This window comes from Pelecanus crispus, chromosome 1, assembly GCF_030463565.1.
Source record: "Pelecanus crispus isolate bPelCri1 chromosome 1, bPelCri1.pri, whole genome shotgun sequence".
NCBI lineage: Eukaryota > Metazoa > Chordata > Aves > Pelecaniformes > Pelecanidae > Pelecanus > Pelecanus crispus.
The window spans coordinates 158785396-158807642 of record NC_134643.1 but is presented as its reverse complement, the minus strand read 5'-3'; the positions used below and the strand labels follow the sequence as shown (position 1 = coordinate 158807642).

General features: G+C 35.9%; 1 protein-coding gene across 6 annotated transcripts in view; it reads left to right on the top strand.

Annotated features, from left to right (window-relative positions):
* The window catches only part of SLC9D1 (solute carrier family 9 member D1), a 35198-nt gene extending 13323 nt beyond the window's left edge, over positions 1-21875 (top strand). Inside the window, exons 6-14 of one of the 6 annotated variants that reach the window (XM_075710328.1) lie at positions 78-206; positions 2140-2232; positions 3429-3615; positions 4574-4691; positions 5238-5433; positions 11774-11924; positions 17659-17738; positions 18255-18404; positions 20049-21875. In XM_075710328.1, the coding sequence (XP_075566443.1) occupies positions 78-206; positions 2140-2232; positions 3429-3615; positions 4574-4691; positions 5238-5433; positions 11774-11924; positions 17659-17738; positions 18255-18404; positions 20049-20162 (1218 nt within the window). In that variant the 3' untranslated portion in view covers positions 20163-21875. Of the gene's footprint in view, positions 1-77; positions 207-2139; positions 2233-3428; positions 3616-4573; positions 4692-5237; positions 5434-11773; positions 11925-12478; positions 12904-13245; positions 13328-17658; positions 17739-17774; positions 18405-19323; positions 19578-20048 lie in introns of those variants that run through there. The other 5 variants (XM_075710336.1, XM_075710343.1, XM_075710350.1 and 2 more) reach the window with 5 other exon arrangements.
* The last annotated feature ends 372 nt before the right edge of the window (positions 21876-22247 follow it).

Genomic DNA, 22247 nt, shown 5'->3' with positions numbered 1-22247 from the left:
AAAGATAGTAGTCTTTAATTTCATGACAAATTTGTGTGTCCTTTCTATTAACACATTTGTAAATCTTACATATTTAGGATATTGTGACAATAGGAATGTTGTCTTTGCCATGTGGCTGGCTGTGCACAACAATAGGATTGCCAACCATGTTTGGGTATATCATCTGTGGAGTACTCTTAGGACCATCAGGACTAAATAGTATCAAGGTAAGTGCGCAAGCTGCTTCTTCCCTGATTTAATTTGTTGAAATCTTTAAAAGTAGTTTTAAAAGAATATGGTAATGTATTATTGAATGTGCATATCTATTAAATATGTATATCTATCTATTAAATGTGTGTATATATATGTATACATTAAATGTATTTAAAAAAAAAAAAAATGCCCAAACCTGAACCTTTGCAAAACGAGGCCTTAAAATTTTATGTCTTTTGTATCACTTCGGTTTCAATTTTTTTCTCCTATATAATCATGACATAAGCAATTGTTGAAAGTGAAAGCTGAAGGCTGTGTGTTGTGGGGTTTTTTGTTTGTTTTTTTCTTTTTGTCTTTAATCACAAAGCATTACATTAGAGAGACAAATTATTTAAATAACATCAAATATTCAGAAACTTGCAAAAAGTCAGTGTTGGCAGCGGAGGAAGTGTTTAAAACAAGTCGTTCCCTGAGTAGCATAGCTTGGCTTCCTAGAGAGTTACTTTGCATCTCTGTAGTTCTTTCATCCATCCTAGTCACCCTATTTCTTTTCCAGTCCCCTGCCCACATTCCTGAAGTCTCTTGAACCTTTTTAGCTCCATCACGTGTACCCTGATTACTAGCTCATGTGAAACCGTGGGCTGTGGTTGGCTAGACACTGCACATGTTTTGATTAGTGGTCTGGTGTGCATTAACAGATTGTTTAGCCAGCAGGCAAAACAGAACACATGTTAAGGTTGCATGGTAATGTCTGGTTAAGTTACGCGTCTCTATTACATTGATAGCCACGTAACGGTTTGGAACTTACTGTCTTTGCAACCTCTGCTCTTAAGTGGACTTTTGTTGAAAATGACTGTTGGGCTCAAAAGTAAGCAGGAAGGAATAGAAATTGTAGGATTTTTTCAATCTCATATTGGAAGAGAAAGCTACAAATACTACACTTCCAAACTTTCATATTCTGAAATTGAGATTAAATAATAACCTTTGTGTTGTACATAACTTCTGGATTGAGAAGGTCTGGAAAGCTTGACCATATAAACTGAGAAACAAGTTTGTAAGCTTGGCATTAGAATAAGATTCAACAATGGATTTTCAGAGACTTACACTGAGGAAGATGATGTGGTCAGAACAGACATGAGAGGGATTTCTTTAGGACAGTTTCTTAGTGAACTGCCTGTTTCTTGTGGAGCTGTGGTTAAACATTATACATCTGGATAATGTTCATGTTGACTGCGTCTTGTGTGTGTACGCTCCTTTTGTCTCTTCTCTTTTGTCTTTTTATTTCATAAAAAAGTTGAATGTCGGAGGAACTGAGGAGGCAGGCAGATTCTAATCTGGCAGGGAAGATAGTTTCCATCTCCACTTCTCTATGATTGATGATAGACCCTGTCCTCTTCTGCTCTGGACTGTAAATACATAGAAAAGAAATGTTAGGGGTTTTTATTGTGACAAGGAAGACAACCACTTTTCTTGCTGTTGCATCCTTCTCTCTGAAGTGCAAAGGCCGGTAGCTGTACTGGTCTGAGAGATGGGTGCATGGAGTCTATAGGATTGAGAGCAGAACAGCAACTACAGTCTAGCAGAATGATTACATCAATAGACCAATAAAATAACTATCCAGAAGTAACTTCTGGAATGTAAGCCTTGGGAGTTTAATAGCATATGCATAAAACGTAACCTGTTTATTTTCAACAAGCAAGCAAGCTTACCTAGCGCATGTGCATTTTGGGTGACCAGCACTATCCAACCAAATTATCTAGTAGTAGCCAGGCGATGGGGAAAAATCTTTGAACTCTAAAGATGCTGAGGGAACTTCTGATGTTGTATAACCATCAAGTGAACTACCTATGGAAACATAATGAGAAACAATTTGTTTTGCAAGTGGACTTATAATTTGTATTGTAAGTAGACTGCTGTGCACTGATTTTTATTTTACTTTTTTTAAAGTCTATTGTACAGGTGGAGACGTTAGGCGAATTTGGTGTATTCTTCACCCTCTTTCTAGTTGGTCTGGAATTTTCTCCTGAAAGATTAAGAAAGGTATTTTCGTATAATACCTCTACATTATAGGATTTAATTGCTAATGTTCAAGTTACCAGTTATATTTCAGATTTTTACATTCTCCCTATAATAGACTGGTAACTTTGTACATTTTTGAAAAGACAAATATGACATTTGCTTCTTCTCTTAACTCTTTGGAAAGAACAGAAAGCGTTATTTATTCAGTGTCTCAAAAAAAATGTTTGCTATTCCTCTTCATTTTATTAAAACAGTTTGATTACTAGAAAAATCTCACACAATTTATGGCAATCTATCTCTGTTTTATTTTAAAATGGAGTAACATGCAGTTGCTGTTATGGAGTGTCCAGTGATCTTTGCCAGTCCTGTTATAAAATAAAAAAAAAAAAATCAGTTTGTTAAGTACTGCATACTGAATTGATGATACATGCTGTACTGGCTAACAAACTGATTCTGCCAGTATTGTTAGCACAATCTGGAATATTACATGATGTGGCCATCAGGATTCAGCAAAAAAGTACAAGTGTCTTTTGGTCTTAATTAAAAAAAAAAAGTTATCTCATAAACCAGCTAGAATTTTAATAGTGGAAAATACTGCTGCAAAATATGTAAAGACTGTACGTATGTAAAGAGTCGCATTGTGTGATTTGTTCCTAAACTGATGGTTGTGAGTTCATAAGACTATAAAAGCCTTAATTGAAATGTGTTAAAATTTATGAGCATTCAGCTTAACCTGCTATTTCTAGTCCATCTAAAGTCAAAGATAAAAATCAGTAATTCAAGGGTTCCTAAACTGTAGCATGTAAATTATTACTTCAGAATTGTGTGCTCACTAGCGTAGAGCAGGTATTGATGATGGTCTTTGCCACTCCCATTTTTTTCCCCACCCTGGAGTCACATCAAATAACTGCTCTTCCATTTGATGATTTTAATATATTTCAATTCATACTGGACCTTTGGCCCTTAATTTGTTTGTGAGCTCTGTGAAATTTACCTGATTTGTGGTAATGAGCCTTCTGGCATAGAATATTATCTACTAGGCATAATAACTTCAGAGTTTTAGGATGTATAGGATGGCAGCACATTACTTCTGTGGCCCAGCACTGCAGCCCCACATCATGCATCTTTAACTGCTTATTTGCACTGAAAATCATTGTAACTTATCAGTGAGAAAAGTGTCCTCAGACTTTATCATAAGAACTTGTCTTCTTCCCAAGGTATGGAAAATATCTTTGCAAGGACCCTGCTACATGACAGTTCTGATGATTGCCTTTGGTTTACTATGGGGACACTTGCTCCAAATTAGACCAACACAAAGTGTCTTCATTTCCACTTGTTTATCTTTATCAAGCACGCCACTGGTGTCAAGATTTCTTGCAGGTAGTGTTCGAGGAGATAAAGAAGGTAAGTATGATTTTAGATATGGACTACTGTAGTATCTACAATAAAATTTGAAAGAAGTAGACTTTGTAATATTAGGAGAGAAACTAGTTAAAAAATGAGACAAAACAAAACAGAACCCCCTCCATTAAGTCTGGTTTACAAGCAGTCGACCTCCTTTAACACTGGCCAGTGTTGCATATATTCTTGTTATGAGGTGTGCCTGCTGTTTATGTAGCCAGTCCTCTTTGGAGAAAGACAGTGTAGCCCAATCACTGCTCTCCACGTTAAGAAGGGACTTTACTGAGGGTCTGGAATCTTTTTGCCTTTTAAGAGGTTACCAGGTTTGACCATTACTACCACTCTGTCATCAGGGCAGAAAGGCTAACTTAAAGGATTCACATCGTTCTTCAGCAAACTAAGAGCAGCTCAGGTAGTCTTTCATAGCTAACAGCTCTTCAGATAAGTACTTTCAAGTGCCATATTGCTAGCTTCTCAAAGACTTCTAAATGTTTCCTTTCAAAAGTTTTGCCATCCTGCTTTCTTCCACTTAAATCTCCCTCATACACACTGCATTAAAGTTCTCCCCACCCCCTAGAATATTCATATTCTAATCCCTAAATTCAAAGTGTGTATTTTACATGTGCTGGCTCTACATGTGTCTGTTATTCTAAAGACTGTATGTTTTCAGTAAGAGTTCCAGTAAATGTATAACTAGTGCTTAACTGCTAAGCAAAGTCTATATTTTTGTTGTGTAACAGAAGCTTCATATAAATATTTTATTTATATTTTAATGTATCTTTATTTATGCATATTTTAATTTACTTTGGTGGGGAAAAAAACCCAGAATGCTTTGAATGACCTCACCCCATTGAGAACTATATTTAGCCTCCATTTGATTAAGACATTTCTAGATTTCTGAGCACTGCAAGCATTCATAGATTCTGATGAATGTTTCCATGACTGCTTTGTTGGTGTACAGGGGATATTGACTACAGTAGTGTACTACTTGGCATGTTGGTGATGCAGGATGTGCAGCTTGGTTTATTTATAGCTGTCATGCCTACACTTATTCAAGCAGGAGTGAGCACATATTCCAGGTAAAAAAAATTATTGTATGTATCTTCCCCCCATCCCCTTCCAATTAGTATGGAGATTGCAAATACAAATATGAAAGCCCTACCGTTAATGTTGGTTCCATGAAAAATACACACGCTGTTCTGTGAGTTCCCTTTACTATTTGTACTTGTCATGTTGTATGAGGATATTCTTTCTGCTCTAGCTGCCTTAGTCCTGTCCAGTACTTAAAATTTGTAGTGAAAATTTGTTATTGTAAAGAATAAGTTAATTTCTTCAGTTACTTTATTCCCTCAAGACATATTTTTGTATTATGGAGTATTGTTGAGCCTCATTGATTGACCTTGAAGATCAATCAACAAAACTCTTTTTGAATCAACATGGAAGTAAATTCTAGGCTGTAAAAGAGATTGCTGGCACTTAGTTTTCTCTTTTTTACTAATTTATCTAAACATCTTATTGTGGCTAGTTTTGAACATCTGTAGAATTAAATCTTTTCACTTAAGGGGAACTTGTTGGGAGGCATGAGAGCACTTGAAAGAAATGTTTTGTTTGTTCTTCTCTTCCAGCATTTTCAAGGAAATACTGAGAATACTGATACTGATTGGCCAAATTCTCTTTTCTCTGGCTGCTGTTTTTATTGTATGTCTTGTTATAAAGACTTATCTCATAGGACCATATTATCGCAAGTTGCATGCAGAAAGCAAAGGGAATAAAGAAATCCTCATTCTAGGAATAACTGCATTCATCTTCCTTATGTTAACGGTAATTTTTTAAATTAATAAAACATTTTGATACATGTGGTAGTTTACTTGCATCAGTATCACAAAAGCCATCACACTTACTGTTACTGCATATCCATGTACCTCTGTAGTTAATTGTTTGGTTTTAAAATATTTTAAAACAAACTCCAAATGCACAGATGATTCATGCATTACAGCACAGATGAGTAAGAAGACCTAAAATCTGAATGTCAGCCAGCTGAACTTCTGCTGGTAACTTTTAATACAGCCAGTTAAAGAATCATGGTTCCCGTTTTAATTTTGGGCTACTTCATGCATTTGAAAATAATTTAGGATGGGTTTTGAGATACTAATAATGGCTGATTGTGACATTTGCTCACAAGTTTCTTTTCAAGAGGAAATTCTCAACATGGTTTTTATTATAAAATACTTTTCTGTGGGAGATAAACAGTTTTGGATAAAGTTGAGAAAGTAGAGAAATGCTGTAATGCTCATAGGTTTTGATATCCCTTTTGGGTTTGGTTCATTTTCCTCTGAATCTTCCTTCCATTTGTTTCTATCTCATGTTTCAGCCCTCTGAAAAACTATTCTGCTGGAGAACAGAATGTGACAGTTACTGATAATGTTGTGGGTTTGAAACTCCATTATCCTGGATGTGCAGATTGTTATGTCCTCTGAGAATTTCTGAGAAAAGTTATCCCAAAAAGTTCCTGTGCATGTGCCTTTTTTTTTGGTTTTTTTTTTACTGGGAGTATTTGCTTAATTATTACAGGTCCAACAGAGGAAGTTGACCTCCTTGAGGAAGAAGGTCAAGAAACAAGTTAGTGAGAGCATAGCTTTACAATTTTTTTATTTCTATTGTATAGGTTAAAAATGCCATCCCTCTAAACAGTTATTCATATTCCAAACAGTAGTGCCATCTAATAAGAGAAGGAACAAAACTAGTTTCTCCTTCTTGCTTTCTAACAAGCAGACATAACATTTGTAGAACAACTTCAATAAACAACAACAACCAAACCACAAAAGTTGCATAAAATATTATGGTATCTAGAAGTAGTCTTACTTTGATTAAAAATACGGCCTACATAGACTGATCTGACTGAATTTGGCATATTGTGCCCAAATTGCATATCAAATGTATAAGGAGTTTGTCTACGGGACTTTACACAACATACATGTGTATACAAACCTAAGGGACAATATGTTTGAGTGTGTTGGATTCATACTGCAAAACAGAATGCTTCTTCAGCATGGGGAGCATTAGTGAAGGAGCAAATATTTTGTGTACTTTAAGTGAAAGCAGTTTTTCCTTTTAAAGTTGATAAATAATGTATCAAAGGGAACAGTACAAAGGATACTGCATGTAACCTCAGTAAACCAGTTGAGATGCTTGATAGTCACTGACACCGATACATTCATTATAGTAATACTACAAGTTGTGGTTTGAGCACAAAGACTTGAAAAAAGAAAATGAAAAAACCGAACCAAAACAAAAGTAGTAGTAGGTTGTCCAGTTGAACTGTTCAACAAACAAACCTTCTGGAAAACACATCTTAATTGTTATAGATGCCCTACTATGTCAGGAATAAAAACGTAGGATGGGGGACAGCAATCTAATTTGAAAAAATGTTGCATGTGTTTGGAAAGGATAAATTAAGGTTTTGGGGTACCAGCTAGGAAAACAATTAAATTGTCATGGTTCCTGCAAAGATCTTTCTCCCTTGAAAACCAAGTCTAAATATTGATGGAGTTTGTATAGTTATTTGCAAACACAGAATTTTCCATACTGGTGTAACTATAAAAAAACCTTGAATTTATAGAGGGAGGAATAAGAGAATGCATATTCTAGTGGTCTTAACCAAAGATGACTCTGTGGCTCCATTTAGAAAACTTGAGAGACCTTTTTAAACAAAATATTTTAACACTCTATCTAGCATGTGAGTTATTCTGCAGGCCACATCCTTTCCAATACATGACAAAGGGGGTAGGAATGATACTGTATTCCTGCTTCATGCATACAGTTACTTGTTACGTGCTTCAGTGTTGACTGGGTTTCTGGGGTCCACCTCAGTTTATCTTGTATTGGGGTTCATCTGTAACACTAGCACATGTAATGCACATTATATAGAAACTTAATCTATTCTACTTGTTTCCTGTGTTTGACAATCTCAGATGACTAATCAAACAAGAATTGCCATTTCTCTACCAATAAGGGCAAATTCTATATGCAAAAACAAGAGGGAGGATAGGACAGAAGTGAGTAAGCAATTCTGATGTAAGGGATTATCTTGTCAGTTGAGGAACTTTCTGTATGGAAGTGACTTTGGAGCATTTCTGAACTGCTTGGCTCACTTGGGTGACATTGCAACTCATTAAATCTGAAACAGGATCTTAAATATATCTTTTCTTGATAAACTAACTTGATAAACGTAGAGTAAAAGATATGCAACAAATGTTGAATATGAGCTATTTTACCAAGATTTGAAGCTTAAGATACCTCTTTCTGTTCTTAGATATTCTCAGAAGTAACTGAAATTCCCCCTCCCTTTTTCCCCTCAACTAGTTAGGCAGATTGGAGTGGGGATTGTGTCCAGTGCCAGTCCTGTAAAAGTCTGACTTCGAGACACAGTTGTGCATCTTTCAATCATGTACCTTGTCATCAGTGACAGAGGTTCAGCAGATCGTTATTACACTTTCAGCAACTCCGTTTCAAGCTTTGAGTTATGCAGATACTGCCTTTTTTTTTTTTTTTTTTTTTAAATTGGGAAACTGTTCTCCTGAATGCAACATAAAGAGCAAATCTAGGTTATGGTTTTAAATATGACCATTTAGGATTGGTGGCCAAACTGGTACTTTTAGGTCAAGCTATATACCACAATGGGCTGAAGAACATGTTATAAGTCAGCCAGAGTGTTTGCTGGTGTAGTGTTGCTTTTTCATGTTCTGTATGTACAGAAACTTTACAAGGAAAATTGTTTAAAACACTATCCTGATAATGAATTGCTGTATTTGATATCTGCAGGACAACAGTGGTCAGTTTTGTTATGTTTTAAAACTCATCTGCTGAATGTTATTAAGGAATTGGAAAAAAATAAAACCTGACCTGACAAGAAGGACAGCAGTTACATTTACATGTTTATAGGACTGTGCATACATGGGGGGGCGTGGCTTCCAGTTTGACTGCATTATGTTTGACCTGGGATGATGGCAGCAAACTGAGAGAAATTGCCAGTTTGCTTTATATACCAAAACGATGAAAAGAAAATATAGCTATGTTATTGCAGTACTTTATATTATGAAAATGTACATGCTTTTCCCGGCAGTGTATTAAGAATGTCATTCCTTGTTTGCCTGGAGTACTTCTCAATGGCTCATAACCTGCTTATGAACTCTTTTTTGATTAATTAAAAGGAGATGATTAAGGAAGAACTGTAATTTCCAATATTTTAGTTAATTATTTAATAAAATACAGTTGAGATGAAGTTTTTACAAGGCTCACTAAAAATTGTTTCCATTTCCATTAAGGCTCTACTGCCTTAAAATGCAAGCTTAGAATTAATCTCTTTACTTTTGGGCAGATTTAAGTTATTAAAGCCTGAATTTCTAATACATTTATTTCACATCAGGGATTTCTTTAATTTTACTGGCTTACCATATTAATTAAGCTTCTATGATGATTAAAGACTAGCAATAAGATACGCATTATTAGAGAATATAGGCAAAACAACTGCTGAACAAATGGTTGAAATTCAGCTGGAATGTGTTATAGCAGTAATGGTTTTTTTCTTTATTTATTGCTGTGGTAGAACATTTGAACATAAAAATCCAATATTCTACTGAAAGCAAAGCAATCCTTTCTGAATTAGAGTAAAATGGAACCTTTGAAAACAACTGAAAACTAAATTGTACTGGGAAAACGATGTAAATTGACAAAACTTTTCATTTAATTTTGACTGAAAAAGCTTTCTGTAATGTAGGAGTTGAGAAAAGGACAGTGCAGAACCCAGGGATTAGTAATTGTTAGAGCCCTGTTTGGTAGAGACAAAGCATTAAAAATTATGCAAGCAGAGAGGGAATATAAAATGCAAAATACTTTCCAAGTTTTGCTTGTATAAGAAATTTTGTGGAGAATGCCTTCCTGCCAGTAAAACAAACCCTCTCCAGTGTGTATGTGTGCATGCACCCACACATTATATATAATAAACCCTGATGCTACAGATTTAGTTGAGAAAATGTATCCACTTATTGGTAATATTATCAGACAAGCAGAGAGCAGGTTGGGAATGGTAAAAGGAGTCTCTGTATAAATCTAGATATAAATTTGAAGAACAGACTGGAGGAGGGGGGATGGAGTTTAAAAAAAAAAAAAGTAATTTTTTGTTGTTTTCTTGCCTTCTCATCCCTTTCACACTTTTATGTGTGTAGAGTGACTTAGATTTTGTCGACCCAAAGTTGTGTAGTACCTAGAGAGTAGACAAGAAATAGCAACATTTGCCTTTTTATCTACCAGACCCTTGAGCTCATACTTAGCTTGCCGCAGAGTGATGGAATGGAATTCAGTTTTTATGCGGTGGGAGCAAACCCAAACAGACATACAGTTTGCTCCAGTTATGTCTGATGCTTTCTGAACAAGCATGTTTTTCACACTTAAATTGTTCCTTGCTTCATAGTGATTCTCACAACAGCACAGTATCACACAATTCCGATACAAGAGATGCTACATCCCTTCTTACATGGTAGCCTAACCATGTACACGTGAATACTTAAAATATTAGCTATAAAAGTTTTGATCTGGAGCTCTGTTACTGCTGCTAACATGTAAGTGTGTGGGGATTATTGCTGAATAGTAAAAATAATTCCAACTTTATTTGAAGAGGCTATATTGGATCTTAATCATACTCAAGAGGTTGTGAGTTTTAAAGCGACTATATGAGAACAACTTAAATGTTTCCTGATCATAACTGTTTCCTTTATCTTGTTCATCTTTTGGTAGTTTTAAAGCCTTATATATATATCATACAATCATTTAGGTTGGAAAAGACCTTTAAGATCATCCAGTCCAACCATTAACATATTTCCTTCTTCCCTCTTACAATTTCAAATTGTGGTGAAAAACACTGAAATTCCTTTTGTTTTAAAATGAGAGTAACATTATAGTGTTACCTCTTATTGGTTTTGCCTGATCAGCAACCATTTGCATTAGTTGACAGAACCAATTCATTTTCTTAAATGTCTTGCAATAAATTACAGACTGTTAGCACAAATGGAGTTATGGAGCATTCAGACATTAGTACTTCTAAAAATAAACCCCAGACTTTTGTATATTGGTGGCATTTTATGCATAGCTTGGAGATTTGTTTATTGTGTCTTTTGCTTTCCTCCATTAATTTCAAGTCACTTGAGTTTTAGCTTCATACCTTACAGTGTAACACCGATCAAGATATGACGAATGTTGTCCATAAATGTACTATGGTGTGTTGTTGCTGAATCTAAATTAGTATGGAAACAAGTCTTCAGTTTTAAATGGTCTATTAATATTAATAGCATCGCCCTTTCTCAGTAAGATGACCATCTGCAGCAGCATGGTTTTAAAGTAATTATTTTAAAACATACTTTATACTGACTAAAAGCTCTGCTTGCTTTTTTTAATGTTCTGAGCATTGCCTTAAGCAGTTCCTTTGTTTTCAGTTCAGTCTCTTTACATGTGTTTCATCTCTTCCTTCTAGTACCGTATTCAAATAACAAAAAAGAATGAAGAGCAGTCTGAATTCTTTCAAAAAGATGTCGTGCTTCATTTCAGCAGTTTACTTCACATGCTTAAATGCAGCCCTATTCAGTAAAGCACACAGGCACATTTAAGTCCAATTTACAATAATAAAATGTAATTTATGTCTGGGACCTGCTAAATTGAGACTATTCTCCCAAATTATAAGCTTTGATTTTTATTTTTCCCCTTGTTTGACAGCTGAAAAATATGCTGTTCTTACTGCTTTATTTCACAGCCTCAATGTATTATGCAATCCTGACTCCAAAGCTGTTATGGTCTTTCTCGTTTTTGTGAAATCAGATGCTATCCTTAAGAGTGACACAAAGCATTACAATATATATTAAGAAATTTATTTTTGTTTTTGTGGGGAAGGAGATAACATGGAGGGGAAACTGGTTTTTTGAGTCCTTTGTATAAATACAATACTGCAGAACACTGAAATATGCTGCATTCTATTTGTTGAACTTGCATAAAGACATAGTAATTTCCTACATTCAGTACAATGTATAGTTTTACAATTTCACTGTGAAATGGTATATAAGGTCACTCAGGGTTAAAGGACACAGCAATAGATTTTTCTGTTATTCCTTGACAGATCACAGAGCTGTTGGATGTTTCAATGGAGCTGGGATGCTTCTTAGCCGGAGCTCTGATCTCTTCTCAGGGTCACATGGTTACTGAGGAGATTATGTCCTGTATTGAACCAATACGTGACTTTCTTGCCATCATTTTCTTTGCATCCATAGGTAACTTCTAAGAAAACTTACTTAAAAAATAGTGTTAACCTACAAATGTGGGGGAAGGGGAAAAAAAAAATGGTGTCTACAAACTGGGGGGAGCAGATAGTTTGGTTTTTTTTTTTTTTGGTTAAGCTACTAAAATGTTAACTGACCACAACATTCATTTGACTTTGCTAATATTTTTAAATGTAACATTCATTTTCATAAGCAATTTCCATGTTGTAGTCTCAATTCTTGTTTTAATGTCAGTCTTTCATTGTTAATTCTGAATTTGTCTGGGCTATTTAAAACATGTAACTAAAAATTTTAAGGTAAAAAGATGTTTTTGGTTTGGGTCTTTTTGCCTTTTTTCTTTTTTTGGAATGTTCTTCTGTCTTCACAGTGGATATATTTGTACTTCATACTAAAATTGCATTACTATTTTGAGTCAGTTGGTAGAGTAGATTTAACGTCCTTATGGCTTGGTTTTCTCTAGAAGCAGAATATGATAACAAACATCTTTTTTTATAGCATCTTGTTTCTTGAGTTAGGAAAATGTGATCTGTGTGTTCTCAACACAGGGAAAAAATAATTGAACAAGATGTATCTCAGAGATTACTTGAATGCCAACTGAAATGCGGCGTTGATGCTTAAGACCAGGAGAGTAACTCACCATGCTTGTTATCCAGAACAAGTTAACTCTGAGAATATTTACAGTCAATTGGGTAGCTTAATTTTGAACAGCTACATTCTGTAGCTGTCCATGCGTGCCCCAATGCGCTTTCTCTAAAGGAAACAGAAACACGTTACTGAAGTGCTTAGGTACAGTGAATGAGGGCCCTGTGAAAGCACTTGCCTCTCACTGTGGATTGTATAGGAGATGCATGTCCTATTTTGGGGCCGCTGCAAAGTCTAAAATAGAGGGTTTGAATGTGGCCTTTTGCACAAACCCAACCTCTTTCCATCCATGCTTACTCAGAAATTCTTGGGGTTTGGTGTCCGTGTCTGTCTGTTCCTGCGCCCCCCCCCCCCCCGCCCAAGACCACCCTTGCTTTTTCTTGTGGTTTTACTTTAAGTTTTCTATTGTTCTTTTTATCTCCATATATATATATTCAGGTAATACTGAAGTCTCATCAGCCTAATTTTAATGCCTTTCCTCATATACCTGTTTGATACCCATTGTTTCATAACAGAAACTAAAGCTGTCTCTGGTTATTGCCACAATAAAATAGTTATGCTTGCCAATCTTGATTTTTGTTTTATCCAGCCCATGATAATAACTTGTGCTGATCAGTCAGATTGTTTAGTAGTAGATACATTTATTTGAATAACTTATTTTTTAATAAAGGGGGGAAAGTGGTGAGCCATGGTAAAACTCTTGGGCCCATATAACTGACAAGGTTGGATGAGTAATTGCTAAACACTCCCAGGTAAGTCGTTTATGTGTTTCAGTAAAGATGCTGATGGAACGGATAGTGTTATCAGGGATACAAAGCATGACAAGTAATTATAAGCCCAAAGTTAATTTTACAAGGGACTGAACAAAAATACTGTCCTACACTCTTGTGACTGCATAAATTAAGACTAGAGATAAGACTTTGGTAGAGTACAAGAAAATAACAAGATATCAGTTGGCATGCTGGCAGCACTCCATATAGCCTATGTTATACTGTAAGGAAATTATTTTAGTAGTTCTGTTACAGAATTTAAAAAAAAAATCTTTTTAACTGTTGTTACCATTATAATTGCAAGAAGGGGAAGAGAAGAAAACTGTCTAACAGGTTTGTATGGTTTTACAGAAAATGGGTGTTACTCCTGCCTCAGAAGCAAGTTAGCTAAAAATCAGAAAAAATGAGCTATGTTATAAGCCTCTGACAAAATGTGACAATGCTTGCTTGTAAAAAAACAAAAAAACCCCAAACCCCTACAAAAAACAAACAAACAAAACCTCTCCCCCACCCCAAATAATAAACATTATCCCACCCTTCCCCCTTTACTTTCAATTACTTTCAAATGTTGTGGTTAACAGGAAGTTCTGTGGGGAGGCAAGGAGGTAGGGTTTAAACCGGAGTGATGTGATGTTGCGAAAAAAGCCTGAGTAGGATAAAAAGTATTCCTTAAACTTTTTTAAAAAAAGAAAGCTAGTAAGAAAAGACTTCTTGCTTGCTCTCTACTTATATATATACACATGCAAATGATATGTGTCTATAAATACATTAGAGATTTACTATGTGAAATTATGTAAATGCCACAGGGAAAGATTCTCCCGCCCTGCCTAAAAAGGCTTGTTGCTATATGCAGCAAGCACCCTATCATAGAGAGCAGAAACACTTGAGATCCTGAGGTGTGATGGTATGCCACTGCAGTAATGTAATTTCTGTTCCTTGTAGAATAAAGGAATAAATGGGACAATTTGACTTAATTGAAAAGTGACTGTAAAAATATAATTTGGAAAAGTTAGTCCTATTTTGCTTGTCTTAAATGCCTGCTTTTCTGTTCTCACTACAGAAATTCTTCTGGTGACTAAAACCTGAGCTGAATAGTACTTGTTTGTGTAATATCTATACCAGTGGTCCTGCCCTTAGCTTGACCTGTGTAATGCTACTGCTTTCAAATTTGCGCATGGGTGCATTGTGGGAATAATACACCTTTACGGTTAGGCATTAACAGCTACACTTTGAGTTACTCTCCATCTGTACATTCATTTACGCCTGTGTGTGTTCTTCAAGGTTTCTGGCTCTCTTGATGTTATCTGCTGAGGTTAGAAAGTTCCTGTTTGTCTTTCTGTCCTCACTAATATTTTTGAGAGGACATCTGGACCAATCCCTTAGAGCCACATTTTGAGAACTTTCTCATTTCTGTTTTGGTACCTAGTACTCAGACCCCTTTCCACCTCTGCATCATTTGATTTTGGTTTGATGGCTTTTTAGAAAGATGGAAGGCATCTTTGCATAGACTGTTTGACTTTGTTTTTTTAAAGGCTCCAATATCCCATTTTTTTGTCAGTCTACAAGGCGTATGGAGTTTGAAATTGGGCATCAGGACCCTATCTGCCACTGGTGAGGAGGCAGATTACTTCCACTGACTGGCAAGGTTGCGTCCCCTCAATGTGCTGTACAGATGTACTCACTTGCCATGTTCCATGTTTGCCTTCTGGGTAAATCTTGCGGTCAGCGTTGGACCTTGAATGCAAGATGCTGAAAACCCTTTTCCAGTGTGGTCTTTTTCTTCAGAAGACGGGTGATGCTCACACTGTCAGCACTACTACTGTCCAGAACAAACAAGCACACAATGTTTCTCTGATGAACCTCAACATTTTTGTTGAATTTGAGAGAAATTAAAGGAAGATCTCAACTGGAATTCATTAGGTGACATAAATCACCATCTCGTATCCATCCAGCTCTACTGCTTTGTTGTCCTGCATGGAACACAATGAAACTTGGAGGTTTCAAGCTTTCAGAACTGATATTAGAATCAAGAGGACTTTCGCCTTTGCAGAAAGATGGAGATGAATGTTGGTTTTTCCCTTTGCTACTTAATGATCTAGCCAGGGCTACAGCATTTATTGCATTTGCTAGCTGTGATCTTAGGTTCATTAATCTTGGTAGATACAGGATCCCAATGCATTGCTAACATCATTTTTCTGAGTGGTGTCCTGTCTTGAGGATGTGTCAGAATTAATTCTACTGGCTCCAATTTGACCAACAGAGTTCTGGTTTCTCTAATCTTGTTCGCTGTCAAGGATCTCCGAGCTTCCTTTTCTTGATGCTGGATCTTCCAGGATGTGGTCATGATGTTTGGATCTTCACAGGCTGGGGCAAAGGTCTGTAATGACCATGAAATCCACTGCGGTGGGATTTATTTCCCCCAAAACATGTCTGTGTGCTGGGATGTTTATTTGTTTGCTCAGAATAGTGTATGTACCACGTTTAGGCTTGCTTCACCTTGCAGACGCTTACCTCCATGGGACTGGTATAGAAATCTGCGGTAGTTTGTGCCTTGGCTCTTTGGGATATGGTAATAATCTCCATGTCGGGCAGCAGATCAAATGGACTACAGACTGCCTGTCTGATCAGAACTGAAAAGGTAACTCCACCAGTAGCGATGAGAGCACTAGGCTGTATTTATAGTCTCCCTCTGAAATCTTCAACTCCAGATTGGCAGAGTTGGCCCTCTTACCAAACATGACATTGTTACAGTCTGTATTCCTCTAGTTGCTTTTCATGTATGTTTCTGAGACCGGCCTAAAGGTGAATGAGCAATGTGCACATGATACACAGTAAAAAAAAAAAACAAACTACTTGCCCCTCTACATGCATGCGTGCACACGTTTGGATTTCTTTTTTTGGTGTGGTGTTTGTCTCTTACTCTGCCATCTCTCCCCTTATTCTGTTAGTCTTTTGCATTTGTGCTTCAGTAGTTGGAAGGAAATTAAGAAATAAAACAGGGCGTGTACATGCTGACTGGGTCGTACTTGTATGAAAATCTCTGATGTACTTGAAGTACATTTCCATCCACAATGGAATGTGTGTATGGACAAAACATTGTGAAGTCACTGTAACTTCTCTCATGCACTCAGGAAGAGAAGATGACTCTTAGTTCTCTACAGTTCTTCTGGTTCTGCAGCGCTACGGGGCAGGGAAAATAACTAAAAACTTGTCTCGCATTAAAATAAGAAGTTACAGCATCAATTTACATGCCTTATGCTTTAGAAAGCTAAACTCTTGTCCTTCACCAGAAATAACTGGTTTGGAGAACTGCCAACTATTACGGTTTTATCAGAAACACCACTACTATTTTGGTTCCTCTTTTTAAGAGCTTTTATGAAAAAGGAATGAGCTTCCAAAGATACACAGTTTGCCTGTACAAGTTCCTTATACCCTAGGAGGAAAAAATGGACTTAGTCAGCTGTGAGTAAGATTCTTCCTCAGGGAATCCAGGACTTCTCCAACAAATACTTCTTTTTCTTATGTTTAATATTAGCAGGATTTAGTTTTAAATTTCTCTGCTCTTTATGGTTCTTGTTATCTTGCTTCGTATAATTACCAAAATGAAAGGACCAAAAAATTGCAAAAATGGAAAAAAAAAAAAAGACAGCCGCCCCCCCCCCCCCCCCCCCGCCAAACCCACAACATGATAGCAGTGCAGTTTTATATAATTCCTTCATTGTTAGACCATGGTCAGGCGTTTATGACTGTACCTGATTCCAGTCTAAGTGACTTTTCCAGTTCAGGTGACTTTCAGTGTTTGCAGGTGAGAGTCACGGAATCAAAACAGTTACATTTTCTGTTGTAGCTATAGTCTGTGCAAATACTGAATATCATGTTCAGTGACAGTCCACTAGCATGTCGTACAAAAATGTTAAAAGGCTAGCAAAGTGTATGTTACAATCACTATGCAGAACAATGGAATTGTTTTCCTGCAGTATTTTTATAGCTTTCATTAGAGGTGTGTTTCAGTTCAGATTCTGGATTGTTGACTGGTGTGGGAGAGAGAAAACTTTATAAATTGAAGTGCTCATGCATCAGTCGTATACATTTAACTCAACTGGGAATATTGTTTGTGCTAAACCCCTCCAAAGGAAAAATGGTTGGATAATGCAGGAAGTGCTTGAGTGATCAAGTAGGTAGTGTTGGTAGGTATGTTAGGGCTTTTTGTTTTTGAGCATACAGTCTTGCAATTAAATCTATTATTAACTCAGAAAATTATCATAGCAAGATATTGGCCTTAAACTTTGAAATATTCTTTTCTTTCCTCCTAGGACTTCATGTTTTCCCCACATTTGTAATATATGAACTCACGGTCTTACTATTCCTTACACTGTCAGTGGTCATAATGAAGGTATTTTCTTTTTTCTCTTTTTTTATCTTTTAATAGTCTAAATAATCTTTGTGCTGCATGCCCTAATGAAAATTCTGTGCAAGAACTGAACATCTGATATAACAGAAAGTATAACATCTTCACTGTAAATCTGTATTTGGAGGAATCTTGCTGGTTAGAATACAGTTTGATACAACAGTCTTAGGATATTAAAAAAAAGGATTGCATTTAATGTTAAAAGTTAGTTACGCATGGAGAAACATCTATTTATCTAGCTTGGGATTTGTGACAAAGTTATCAAGTGTTTTTATTATAGTAAACAAGATCCTACTTTTTAATGTGCAATGTACATTTGTCTCTTTTGATGTTAATACAGAAGATACATTTAGAAGTCCACTAGTTTAGTTTATGTGCAGAATTATTGTATTTGATGCTATGTATCTTACAAAGATTGGACTATTTTATTTATTGCACTTCTTTTATGTAAAACAAACCAACCAACCAAACCCTCAACAACCCAAAAAAACGTTTTTTAAGTTTGTCTTGGCAGTGCTTGTCCTTTCTCTGATTCTTCCAAAGACCAGCCAGTATATCAAGTGGATTGTCTCAGCAGGACTGGCACAAGTCAGTGAATTCTCTTTTGTTCTGGGAAGTAGAGCACGCAGAGCAGGGATCATATCTCGGGAGGTAAGCTGTTCTATAGGTATTAATTCTGTTTTTTTGCACCTGAATCACTTACTGGGATTTTGTATTACACTGTATTTGAAACACTGTGGCATCTCTCGACTGTTAATAAGTAGAATCAACCCGTACAAATGGAGACACGTATGTCCCTGACAGGGTTCTTAGTTCCATTTTTTACTTGTTTCATATTGTACTTTAACATTTTAAATAGCAGGTTTTACTTTTAAACATCTTAGTTATAAATGCTTTACCTTAACTGCTCTCACTTGCAACTTCTTTATTAACTGAGCAGTGCATTGTAGATAGCACCCAACTCACTAAGACTGAGAAGCCTTTGCTTTTAAAATCTTGATAGAGCTATAGAAAGAGGTAACTGAGAGTATAGCATTTGAATAAGGAATTATCAGTAAGTAAGAACTAGAGAGCAGATATGGTGAAGTGAAAATTGCCTTAACATTTAAACAAGCAAACAAACTTGTAGTCTTTACCTGCAAAGCTTGTTCATTTTAAATCCTCTGCAGAAAAAACAACCAGCTTTTTCAGCTGTCATTAAAAGAATCCCCCAGGAAAGAAACCTTAAACTTTAGTTCTATATTGAAGCTGTGAGAATGTTATTTTTTTTAAGATGGAGTCTGCTTTGTGAAATTAAGTAAATTACAGCTATAGAGATACAACAACTGACCTCACTTCCTAGTGCTAGCTGCTTTCTCCTCTGTATCTCTGCTCACAAAAATACTCTGCTGGTGCTCCGAGCTTTTCATTGTGTGAGGAACTGGGCTGTATAATGCTGGAACCAATTCCAAATAAAGCACGTGTTAAAAACTTACACAGTGCTGTTCACTTGTATAGGTAAAGGTGATTCATTTTCATGTTCACGCCTGCATATATAATAAGGAGTTACAAATATTCTGTGTTTGTACAGAGTTTCAAGATATCCATACGTGATCACAGAACCAGTTTAGGGGCCCACCCACTGTGCTTGGAGGCCTTCAGGCTTTCATTTTTTTCTGTGGCAGCTCTCATGTGATTATCTACTGTATAGGTTTGTATAGCTCTGAAATTTCCAAAAGTCAGTCTTCTGGTTGAGACCTCAAAACGACTTCCTGCTGCTGTTTTATAAGACTCATTCAGACTGTGCAGTTAAGATCTTTTTTAGGAAGATGTACAGTATGACTTAAAGGGATTTTTGTTTGCTTTTTTTAGTGTATAAAATAGTAGTGAATTTTGCCATTATAACATTAAACCAGAATAGTTTTGGGTGGTTGTTTGGAGGGGGGGGGGTTGGTGTTGGTGTTGGGGGTGTTTTTGTTGTTTTTTTTTTAAATAAAGTGGTGTTTGGCCTGTGACCTTTTAGCAAACATTGAGCTTTCAAAATTGACCTCTTTAACTATATGTGTAAATAATTGTTCTTCTATAAGCTCATAATGTTGTTTTTGTAATTGTATCTTCAAACCAGGTAAACAGATAATTGGATGATTTGAACGTGTACTTGTTTGCTTTTGTAGCAATATGCATATAGTTGGTTAGGAATACAGGTGAAGTCTCCTGAAAATACTGTCCAGAAGAGTCCGATCTCTTAAACTACTAGTCACTTCCTAGTGTACCATGTAACTAAGAGAAGTAATGACTTTTATTTGCAATTTTCAGGTCTATCTTCTTATTCTGAGTGTGACTACTCTAAGCCTTTTACTTGCCCCTGCCCTGTGGAGAGCTGCGATTATGAAGTGTGTTCCAAGACCTGAAAGACGCTCAAGTACTTGATTAAGATTTGCACATATACAAGAATACATCTTCTTGCAAGGAATATCCTCATTGCTCATTTTATTTCTATGCACTCAGAAAACAAGAGGTTTTGAGTTGTCAGTCCTCTTAACGTGCACTTGCTTATAAGCCTTATACTGACCTTAAAACAAACTGAAATTCAACATTAAAAAATAATTATATAATTTGAATTGTACAGCTTTTACAAAATTTACTATATCTGACAGATTAGAATCTGCTAGAATATTTGTTCCTGATCCAATCAATTATTCAGAGCATAAATTATTTTTTTTTAAATACAGCATCATGCAAACTGTGTTCATTATTTTTTGCCTGAATGTGCCTTTTAATTTTCATCCTACTTCGTTACTGCTGGTTCATCACCAGATTTTGTTTAAAAAGAAAAAAAAATATATATTATGGTGCCTATGGTATCTTACTTCACTAAATGACTTGAGTCATTTTCACATTTAGGAGTTTAATATGCTAGTATAAAATTAATCACAAAACACATTTCTAATGGTGAGTAAAAGTGTAGTCCTCTACACAAAGAAAAGGTTTAACTGTTTAGCATCAAACTATTTTAAGCAGCCAAATACATATTCCAGATGATGCAGCCAATATTGTATGATATTTTATTCCAAACTGCAGCATATATTGTATTTTCTTATAGTGGTAACTTCTATTTGTGTTAGTTCTTGTATTTATTTACATGTTTGACTAAAAGTTGATGGTAAGAAAGGGCATAACTTAAGTTATATTTGGAGACTGACAGTTGTCACCCGTTCTTGTTGCTAACTGCTGTTACAGTAATGGTTTACAGGGGTTTTTGTTTGTTTGTTTAAAATAAAAAATAAATTTAGTAAAACTGGGAAGTCTAATTTCAAGCAGATGTGAAAAACATCAGTTCTTTAACTCTGGAGGTTGGATGTTATGTGACACTATGCTAGATTTGAGATTATTTTAAGTAAATTAATTTGCACAAAACTAGAAGTGGCAGACCGGATGTGTATTTGGAACTCCATGACTTTATATGTTGCGTTTACATTGAATAAATTGTTAGTCTCTTTAAATATCATGATAGTTTAAAAACCAGTGTTTTGAACGCGATCTTAAATGTGTTTTGTTCTTTAAAATGTTCTATGTAGCGGGATAAGCCTTGTAAAAGCCCATTCTTTAAGTGTCATAGAGAAAGCTTACTCATCAACTGTAGTCTACTCTGACAAACAATTTCAAAATCATCTTGAGGTTTATCTGCTAAAAACAATACTATTAAAGATGTATTAACACTTTAGGCCAGTATTATACTGTCATCTGAAATAACTTTGATACCCACAAAATGGTTAGAAAAGTGCATGTTACGTAGGTTTAAATTGCCAATTAAAATGAAAGCTGTCCTCCAAGTAGCAAAACAAAACTTTGGATGGATTTGTGTGCTTTATACCTCTTTCCTCTACCATAGTAGCCCCAGTTTCCTCCTGTGTTTTCTCTGACATCTGCTGGGCTTCTCGGAATGCAGCTGGGACTGGTGTGGAGTGTGTACGTACTGTTAGGACAGGGTAGGGCTCACCGTATTTTGAATTCTTGCTCACAGGATTCAGGGCTTTCTCTCCAGGCACTGATGCTTCATAAAGGCTGCAGGAAATGTATGGCAATTCCACCTCTCCTTGAACGGTTTCAAAAGTTACTGAGGAACAGTGACAAATGCAGAGGAAAAAGCTGCCCTATAAATAATTTTTTATATATATATATATATATATAAAAAAACCAAATCTGTAACAGAAAAGAAACCTGAAACTGTTTTTGGTGTATTTCAATATTTTGTATTCAAAATATAGAAGTAATTCAAAAGTTTTATGGTACCATTTAACAGTCTACTAGCTGAACCCTTTTGCTCTTTCAGGTGCCTCACTAACATAATTTGTTTTATAAGTGTACTAGGGAGAGAAATCTTACTCTTATCCACTGACGTAGCTCATAGTTTCTGCTTGAAATACAAGCTTCTCTCCTGAATGCGTCATTCTGGTTTTGAAAGATGCTTATTTCACATGTAGTTTACCACTTATGTTTTGGGGGGGAAAAAGG